Source organism: Diachasma alloeum, unplaced genomic scaffold, assembly GCF_001412515.2.
Source record: "Diachasma alloeum isolate Michigan unplaced genomic scaffold, Dall2.0 Dall_scaffold_00256, whole genome shotgun sequence".
NCBI lineage: Eukaryota > Metazoa > Arthropoda > Insecta > Hymenoptera > Braconidae > Diachasma > Diachasma alloeum.
Genome location: NW_021680401.1, coordinates 835,118 through 844,747, shown reverse-complemented (window position 1 = coordinate 844,747; position 9,630 = coordinate 835,118). Strand labels below are relative to the sequence as shown.

At 33.5% G+C, this 9,630-nt stretch overlaps 1 protein-coding gene across 2 annotated transcripts in view; it reads right to left on the bottom strand.

Annotated features, from left to right (window-relative positions):
• Positions 1-3,031: 3,031 nt before the first annotated feature.
• The window catches only part of LOC107037602 (AF4/FMR2 family member 4), a 346,232-nt gene continuing 339,633 nt past the window's right edge, over positions 3,032-9,630 (bottom strand). The window contains exon 10 of one of the 2 annotated variants that reach the window (XM_015256232.1): positions 3,032-6,649. In XM_015256232.1, the coding sequence (XP_015111718.1) occupies positions 6,415-6,649 (235 nt within the window). In that variant the 3' untranslated portion in view covers positions 3,032-6,414. The remainder of the gene's footprint in view (positions 6,650-9,630) is intronic. The other variant, XM_015256233.2, reaches the window with a different exon arrangement.

The following is a 9,630-nucleotide window of genomic DNA, read 5'->3' as shown; positions in this document are numbered from 1 at the left end:
GCACGCTCCGCGTGCCTAAAAGTCCAATTTCCGCCACATTGTGATGAAAAATATTGTTCGTAACTCGTGAAAAAATGTTTTTTAGCTCGTGGGATTATAGCACTCGCCTTCGGCTAGTGATATAAACCTCCCACTCGCCAAAAAACACTTTTTTGCACACGTTACGAAATATACTATTTCATCACGCTGTGACGAAAAGTGAACTTTTCGGCACGCTCCGCGTGCCTAAAAGTCCAGTTTCCGCCACATTGTGATGAAAAATATTGTTCGTAACTCGTGAAAAAATGTTTTTTAGCTCGAGGGATTATATCGTGAGATTATATAAACCTCCCACTCGCCAAAAAACAGTTTTTTGCACTCGTTACGAAATATACTATTTTGAATCTTTTTTCAAATTCATTTGGCACCCTTAAGTGTATGTTCTTTTTAGAATAGGACCCTGCAATCACAGGCTGACGGCCGGGATAACGTAACGATCTACACTATCGGCTCAGCATACACGGTTTAGGCACAATAGCATTGCTATTGCTGCATACCGTGCACTGCACATTGCAACAGCACGGTCACAGCATTCAATTCTTTACCCCGTACTTTACTCTGTTTTACCATGGGATCGACTGCACGGCTAGCTATCGCGGAAGTACACTACTGCCGATGGTAAACATATCACGTTATCGAGGTGTGTAGGGTGACAAGTGAACGAGCGCAGTTTCTCGTAAGATGTCACTGTTATTCATTCCATGACGTTCAAACTCCAGTACTAGAATTCGTATTCGTTCTTTCTTACAAATATAAAGCATTGCTATTATCTTTTCCAGTTATACTCAGCCGGACGGAAATTGATATACTGCTTCATTTCGACTCCAACTCCGCATTGGTGAAAATAATTAGATCGATGTCTCCTAAGGAAAACTGTGTAAATCAGAAAATGTTTCCAAACTCAAGTATCTCAATATTTCGTTCTAAACTCAAGTCTCTCAAGAATAGTGACTGAAGCGTTGTTTATGTCGCGCCGTGCAATAAGTCCAGTTTATCGCACGCTGCGCTTCGCACAGCCTGCTCAAAACTCGACTTCTGCACGACTTGACATAAAATATTATAGAGCACTCGGTAATAAATTTCGTTTTCAACGAATGTGTGTACAGACCTCGCCTTCGGCTCGGCCTGTAAACTACGCATTCGTTGAAAACGAAATTTGTGCCCTTGTACTCTAATGTACTATTCTCAGAGGAGATGACAGAAACCAAGTATCTCAGAAAAAATTCAAAAATACGTCACTCAGTAATTTGGATTGAACACCGTCTAATTCACTCGATGCCTTTATCATTTTTATTTTAATTCCTCGGATAGAGTTCCTGTTCATATTTTCATATATTTCTGTGCTTGGGGAATGTTTCATACGGTCGGCAGTTGGCAGAACACCAAACCTCTTATGGCTTTGCGAATAGTCAAACAATTTTGTAATTGGTAAATTGTTGTCATCTCATTTCTTTTAACATAAATTTTTCACATAGTTGGGTAATGAAGGGGTTAATGGAATCATTTTGAAACTACTCATTCATTTTATCTAATTGATTCTTTGCCACTCTACTCATTAATATCTACGAGAAATTTCTCATTTACTAAAATCAGTTTTTCGACATTAGCGTTCTGTATGAGTGGGTAACTACACAGAGAAAAATTCAACAAAAATTACAACAAAAAAACGTAAAAATTACGTTTCGAAAGGTAATCGACGAGCGAAGTAAAATTCAATAAAAAGTGTGAGTCGAAACTGAAATTGTACGAATCGCCACGTAAATTCTACGATTTGTTCCGTAAAAATTAACCACCCGTTTGATGACTCACCGTTGTGGGGACAACAAGTCGTCCCGTAATTTTTCCGCACGATTGAGAAATTTTACGGAACGGAACGTAGAAATAACTCACCAGCTTCATAAAAATTATTGAACGTTCAAGAATTTTTGATTTTAGAGGCATAATAAGTCGAGAAGTGTCTGTAAGATTTTACTTCTTCGGGAAAAATTATGTGACAATTTCGTACTTTGTTCGGTGATGAATCTGAAAATTCACTGGACGTTTCAGATTACTTCTCTTCCATCCCTATAAAAATTACCGGGAAACGATTCGCCATTGCGCATTACGTGAATTGTTCCGTAATTTTTACTGAATATTTCTCTCCGTGTAGGGATCAGCTAATCCCCATTTCCTCAAGAAACAAGAAAAACTGCAACAGTTTGGGAGCAAAGGATTGACAGTTCTGAATTTTGTTCATAGGTTACTAATACCACTAAACGGATATTAATCAGAACTACTTGGATACTTGGTTTCTGTCAACTCCTCAGAGATACAAAGTTTCAGTCAATACTTGTGAGACACTTGAGTTTAGAACCAAATCTTGAGATACCGAGTTATAGAACTATTTTATGAGTTACGTAGTTTCCTTTAGGAGCCATCGAGATGTAACCATCCAAACACTGAGAAAAAAAAATATTTTTGCCAAATATTCATTTACTTGAGAGAAGCATTTTTTTTTTTCAAAATTGCATTTCTCCAATCGAGTTACTCCCAGGCGAGCCTGATTAGGTTTCAATTATGACAATCATGTTGCTCTCGAGGATAACTAGGTTGCACATGGCCTCGGATGAACTCCTCGAATGATTATTCATTTGTTTTAAATTTCTTATTTTCTAGAGGGAAGAATTTCGATAAATTTTTTAATGTCGATAATTATTACGGGAGTTGACTCACGATCATCACTAATATCATCATCTTCTGGAGCAACATAATTGTCATAATTGAAAGCGAATGAGGATTTCCTGGGTATGACTCGACTGGAGAAGTACGGTATTGAAAAAATAAATCCTTCCCTCAAGTAAATGGATATTTGGCAAAAATATATTTTTTCTCAGTGAAGGCTCGATTACATTTGAAAATACAAGCCAAAAAGGTAGTCAGGCTATAGAAAATGATATTTTTTTCAATTTAAAAGGTTTAGAAAGGAGCAATAATATCTTGAATCCATCCTAAATTTAACTTCACGTGTTAATGATTTATTAACTTATTTTCACATACAATAGTATCATGCGTGAACGATCAAACATTGTATAAACAAAATTTACAAAATAAAGTATAAGTCTTTACAGCTAAAAGCTACTAGTAGTAGTGGATCACATAGCTTCATACTTTTTTTAGTCTAGTTAAAATGCAATTTGCACTTCACCGACTCCTATTTATTTATTTACTTTTGTTTTATTTTATGCTGTATATCTTAAAGTCAATATTAAATAAGGTAGCTGTTCTCCCTTCTGGCTATTTCAACTAAGAACCAAGTTTAGGGGGTGGGGGTTTATCTTTTTCTTCATATTACAGCAGTAATCATACACTCATTATAATTTAACGATTTTTCATTCTGTCGTCTACATGTAAATATAAAATTATCATCTTTTAGTTTGTTACACCACCGATAGTTGATATTCATATGTATAATTAGTTTTGAATCTGAACTCTGTATATTTTACACTGAAAAAAAAATCATCTTCACTTTTTGTCATGATTCTACGATTATTTCTAATGCCTTCACTGTAAAATGTTTGCCCTACAAATTAATCAATTTTTCTTTAGATCTGTCATTTTATATTTATTCATCGAGGAAGAAGCTTCTTAACATGTAGAACCACCACTTATAATTGGCTGAGATTTTCTTTCAGTATTTGTTTCATTGGACATCTATTTCAATGATCTTCTCTATAATTTTCAATGTGAATATTAATGTTATTACAAAACAATATTTTTATGGAATAATTCATTTGTGGACATCACCAGAGCAATTCAAGTGGTGGCTGCTTTTTAGGAATCTATTGTTTCCCAGTCGTCGGAATTGGAGCCCATTCGTTGATTCTAATGAGAACGAAAAAAATTGCACTGGCAGATTTAATCAATGTTTCATTTCTATATTATGCACTCCCTTACGATTACTGTTGTAAATCAATAATATCAAACTACATTTCATTCAAAAAAACTCCCCAATTCCGCGACATACATTATTTTTGATGATGATTTATTATCAATAAATGTCATATATTTCAAAGAATTTTTTTTTATTTTAAAAACACTCGGCTTTATATGAGGAGTTGTTCTGTTATGTTTGTTTATTTTTCTCACGGTCATTATAAAATCTGCAGTTTAAAAACATCGACGTTAAAATCGTACAATGTCGCTATCATTAAGGCGTATTACATTCTATTTACAGTAAAGAAAAATATACATAGTTGTCAGTATTACAGATTTCTTCCTATGTTACCGTTTTTATTTATTTTTTTTATTTAAAATTCAAGACGTTTGATTCTGGTATAGGTGTCTATGAGGTAATGTACTCATTCATTTTTAATAGTTCCTCCGGTTATTTAAAGAGTATACTTCATCACATCGTGCTTACATGGTTTTTCAAAATTAAAATTGAATTTTTACAGTGTTTCACGTGGGCATAAGAACGTATTAAGAATGGAGTTACTCAAGTAATGATAACAATGTCAATTTGTACAGCAAGGCTGGCCGGATGTCACGTTTAAAAATGGTGCAGCATTCAGTTCTTTCCCCGGCGATATGTGAACGATCCGTAATAATGATAATAAATTGGTATGTTGTTATGGAACCAGAGTCTATGATTATGCAAATTGAGATTCACCAGTTTATTTTATGATCCTCGGAGTATTATGCAAATTTGCAAACGTGATGAATATAAATTTAGTGATTTTTTTTTACCGGTAGCTTTTTTGATTACTTCAATTGTATATAATGTCACAACAATTATCTCATTATTCAATTATTTACAAGCACAGGAGATTTAGTTAAACGATCCATGTATTCTCGTTGCGGCGCTAAATCGGTGAAAAACATAATCTGTTTTGCTCTTTCAGTAAATTTTAATTTGTTTCCAGTATTTGATATTAGTAGGTCATTTATTGTCCGTCATATGTTGGTGTAAGCGAAGGTGTTTGAAGACACCATTAGTATGTGAGGAATTAGAGTGGATGCTTCTATTCAGAGTAATTCGTTAAATAGCACCATCGAAATTTTTTCAAGTGATTGTAAATGCCAATTTCTTCTTTAAGACTCAACTTTTCGGATTTGGTCACTATTTCGATCGTTTGATTAAATTCATTGATTACAATTGTTTTGTTCGTCTATTGATTGAAACCTGAGTCTGATGAAAATACACATGTGCTACAAAGGAATGTCAAACATTGTGCGACGCAAATGATGAGTTATATGTAATAGAAATTGGTCGTCGATGATCGTCGTATAATCTAAAACCGGTATGACACATTTTTAGGCGTGTAAAAATAGTTTATTCATATTTTTTTTTTTCAATTAATTGTCCTCGAAAATAATGTACTGTGGGAAGATGTACAGTTACAACACTGGCAAGACTCGGGCGGTTGAAGATAAAATATTCCATATTTTTTTATAATAATGAAGATATTACTATCACGATTATTATCAATTAACAATTCATGGATTTGCAACTTCATATGTCAGTTATAAATTCAATTATGGAAATGTACTTAAGATTGTGTTCGTTAGATGAAATTCTGGTACTGCAATAAATCCAAAAACACTCACAAATGCCACAAGAAAGAATTCTCTACGATAAAAATATTATTTGCATATCTATGAATAAATACGATTTTTCGGTGTCTTTGGAAATGATTGTATTCATCAAATAATTATGCTCGATTATTATCAAAAACATTCGAATTAAGACTTCAGGTTTTTCAGGAACGTCAACTACTCTTCGTTTGCATCAAAATTTTGAGAAATTTATATCAGGCCGATGATTTTTCTTAAAAAGATGAATAATTTCATTTTGACGTTAGATTGAATTGATTTTATATTTGTAAATTGATTCAATATTGCTAAAACATTTTTTTCAATTATGAGAAGAACCTCCAAGACGTAGAGTGTCTACATAAAATTGGTCAAAATTTTGAGATACTAAAGGAATTCTAATATCACTGTTTCTTTTTCATTTTCGTTAATTCAACATCATCTACAATCGATATCATACAATTGTATAATATTGCATGTATACAATTACATGTATATTGGTATGTACAAATACTCTACCCCCCACCCTTTCTCCTCAGCACATTTACGATTTCTTCCATTCGATTTTATGTTTTTCTTTGATTAATGAGTATTTTATTCCATTGTGGGGAACGGAATTCTCTCCTATACAATAGTTAGGCATTAATTATGTACAGATTCACTCACATTTACACTGAAATGCGATTTTTTTTTTCATACAGGATACGCCGCGTGTTTGCGCGACGATTATTAACTACAATGGTCATTATCAATTATGTTTCTTCTTTCAATTGCATCAGCAATTTTTCTTTCGTGATGAAAACGTCAGCGGTAATGTTTTTGGATCGTTTTCTGCGAATCCGTCGCAGTCAACTTCTTGGATGCCCGTTTGACCTCTGATTTAGCCTTTGAGTTGTCGGATGTTGATGCAGATTTTGATGTTTTCAGGGCTGGTATGGTCTGTTTGTTTCTCGGCACGGGCTGTCGGTCTTTAGTGTTGTCGAGCTCAGCCATCGCTTCTTGAATTGCATTCTCCAATTGCATATTCAGTTTACGATTTCTATGGGTAGGATTAAGATTTTAGAATCATATTTTCTAATTTTGTAGTGTGAGGAATGGATTTTTCAACATGACAGGTAGTTCAGGGTATTCTGACGGGATTACTTTGCTCCAAAAATTCACATTTGATGATGTCTATAGTATTAGTTTGCCACTGTCGACTAAAATATTTCGATACTATTTAAATTGTCCCGTTAACGGCGTTCATTAAGTATTCAAAATTTCGTGAATGGATTAAAAATGTAGAAACTAAAGTTGTAACCATTGACTGTCATCCGTATTAGTATGACGATCACATAGAATTTATTTTCCAAAATATATGTTAAAATTTACAAAATGGAGAAATTAATGGAAAATTTAGAAGAGTCAAACGTTCGTGAGCTTCAAACGAAATAAAATTCGGAGTGACTATAATGGGATATAGCAATCAGTTAATAACTCGGCCATGTAGCAAAAACTTTCATATTTGCATTTGTCTTATCGTGGTCATATGATGCACCACTGATATGTCAAAAAAAATTTGCACAAATCTGGTGAAAACCTTAAGCTTGAATTCTCTTCCGAATTTTCTTTGCATTTTTGACACCCCGCTATAATGCCCTGAATTATCCTCTTCATGTCAAGAATATTTGGGAAAATGAAGATGTATCGGAGAGAATAATGATAGTGCTGGTTAATTTTCAGTTTCCTCGAGCTCAAAATATAATCAACGTTTACTTTGAATATCACACACAAATAATCAATTTCAGAGATTATTGTCACTAATGCCAAAGTTCGGTGCTGTTTTTTACTTTTCAAGGGAAGCATTGTAATAGTTGGAGTTTCACATTCTCTAATTTTACTCGTAAATGATGTAGAATGTCATAAAATAAAGAAACATAAAGAAATAATTGAGATGGGAAGTCTAAGGTGGTTGGGATCCTTGTACATCTTGCTATAATTTTTGTTCAATATTTTTTAATTTTACAACACAAAATCATAAAATTTTCGAAACATTATCGTTTTTCTATTTTATTACTGCTCAACATTCATTTGTGTGTAATGGTTTAAGGTCGGGAGGAACTTTTGAACCTTCGCTTCGACGACCTTTGTGTTTCCAAGCGTGGTGTAAGCTCGATATAATTAGAATTCGATGAGTTACAGTCAATAAAAAATTATAAAATCCATATTTAATTGAAGCTACAGTATTCCTTTTTTCAATGTAATTTGTCTGGTCGAGTTACTCTCTGAAATTTTGGAAAGGGTCATTCACATTTTCATGCGTCGATACCACGTATCGATCCCGTATACGTGAGGGGTTAAACTTCTATACAAAATTGCAAGTTGATTGACACGCCTTTGGAAACTTGCGAAAGCCAATGGAATTGCTGGAAATAAGAAAGGGGAAAAATGAAGAGTCAGTTTTTCTGTCTTTCTGCGTGTCTTCTGTCGGATCCCTCATTTTTAAAATTTTTATTCATAGCTTCTGGATTACTGTTGAGGTACCTCAATCACTCACAGATGATCAAAATTTTGTAATATGATGGGGACTCAAAATTTGGATCACATGTTGTTAGACACATTGAAGAAAAATTATCAGAATTTTAAATAGATTATCCACGCCATTCTTTAGATATGCGTAGAAAAACATTAAGTTTGAATGTTTTTTGAATTCTTAACCATATATATATCCAAAATTGGTATGGGAGGAAAGATTGAAATTAAAAAAAAATTTTTTTCATCACGCTGTGACGAAAAGTGAATTTTTCGGCACGCTCCACGTGCCTAAAAGTCCACTTTCCGGCACATTGTGATGAAAAATATTGTTCGTAACTCGTGAAAAAATGTTTCTTGGCTCGTGGGATTATATCACTCGCCTTCGGCTCATGATATAAACCTACCACTCGCCAAAAAACGCTTTTTTGCACTCGTTACGAAATATACTATTAACGTGTCCCACAATATATGTTCGAAATTTTGTGTTCCTACCACATTGCGAAATATTTATTACCGTTTTACTTAGGAAGTATCTTAAATTTCGAGTAGGGAATATCCTAATAAAAAATTGCGCATTCAGACTATTCAGACCAAACAATGACCTTTGAGAAGCATTGATACTATGTCAGCAATTTGACTCATGACAAATTAACCAGCTTTGAAATTATTCTCTCCATTAGCTTGACTTTTCACCAAAGGTTGTAAAATCATCAATTATTTCGGAAATTGCACTGAGGGGAAAAGTAATGGACAATAAATTGTTTTCTCTCCAGAAAAGTCTTAACTAAAAGTCCGATTTTGCATGCGGTTCTCACCTAAATTATGTAACTTTTAATACTGATCATTCAGTTCATATTATTTTCTTCTCAATCTTCAAGTAAAAAAAATATCATATTAAATAACGAAATTTTTTCCTCAGTTTATCTTACCAAATTAGAAATAATTCTCTTCATATCGGAAATTTCTGATGAATTAATAATACTCTAACAAGAAAGCTATACATCGACAATAGAATCCCTCAATAAATAGCAATGGGGACAAAAGCGCCAAAGACGACTGTAAAAATAAATCTAACAGACACAATAAAAGCGCATGACAAAAAATCGTCGCTGCCAACAACTATAGGGTGTTTCCAGGTGATTAGTACATGAATGTTTATTGATCAAATAAGACATCAACTAGCTTTGAAATTATTCTCTCCATTATTGCTTAACTTTTCTCCAAAGGCTGCAAAATCATCAATTATTTGGGGGATTGCACTGAGGGGAAAGGTAATAGACCATAAGAGTTATTTTCTCTCCAGAAAAGTCTTGACTAAAATTCCGATTTTGCATGCGGTTCCCATCTAAATCATGTAACTTCCAAAACTAATATTTTAGTTCATATTATTTTCTTCTGAATCCTCAAGTAAAAAATATCATGTTGAATTATGAAATTTTTCCTCTCAGTTTATCTCACCGAATTGAAAATAATAATTTTCCTATTGGATATTTCTAATGAATTAAC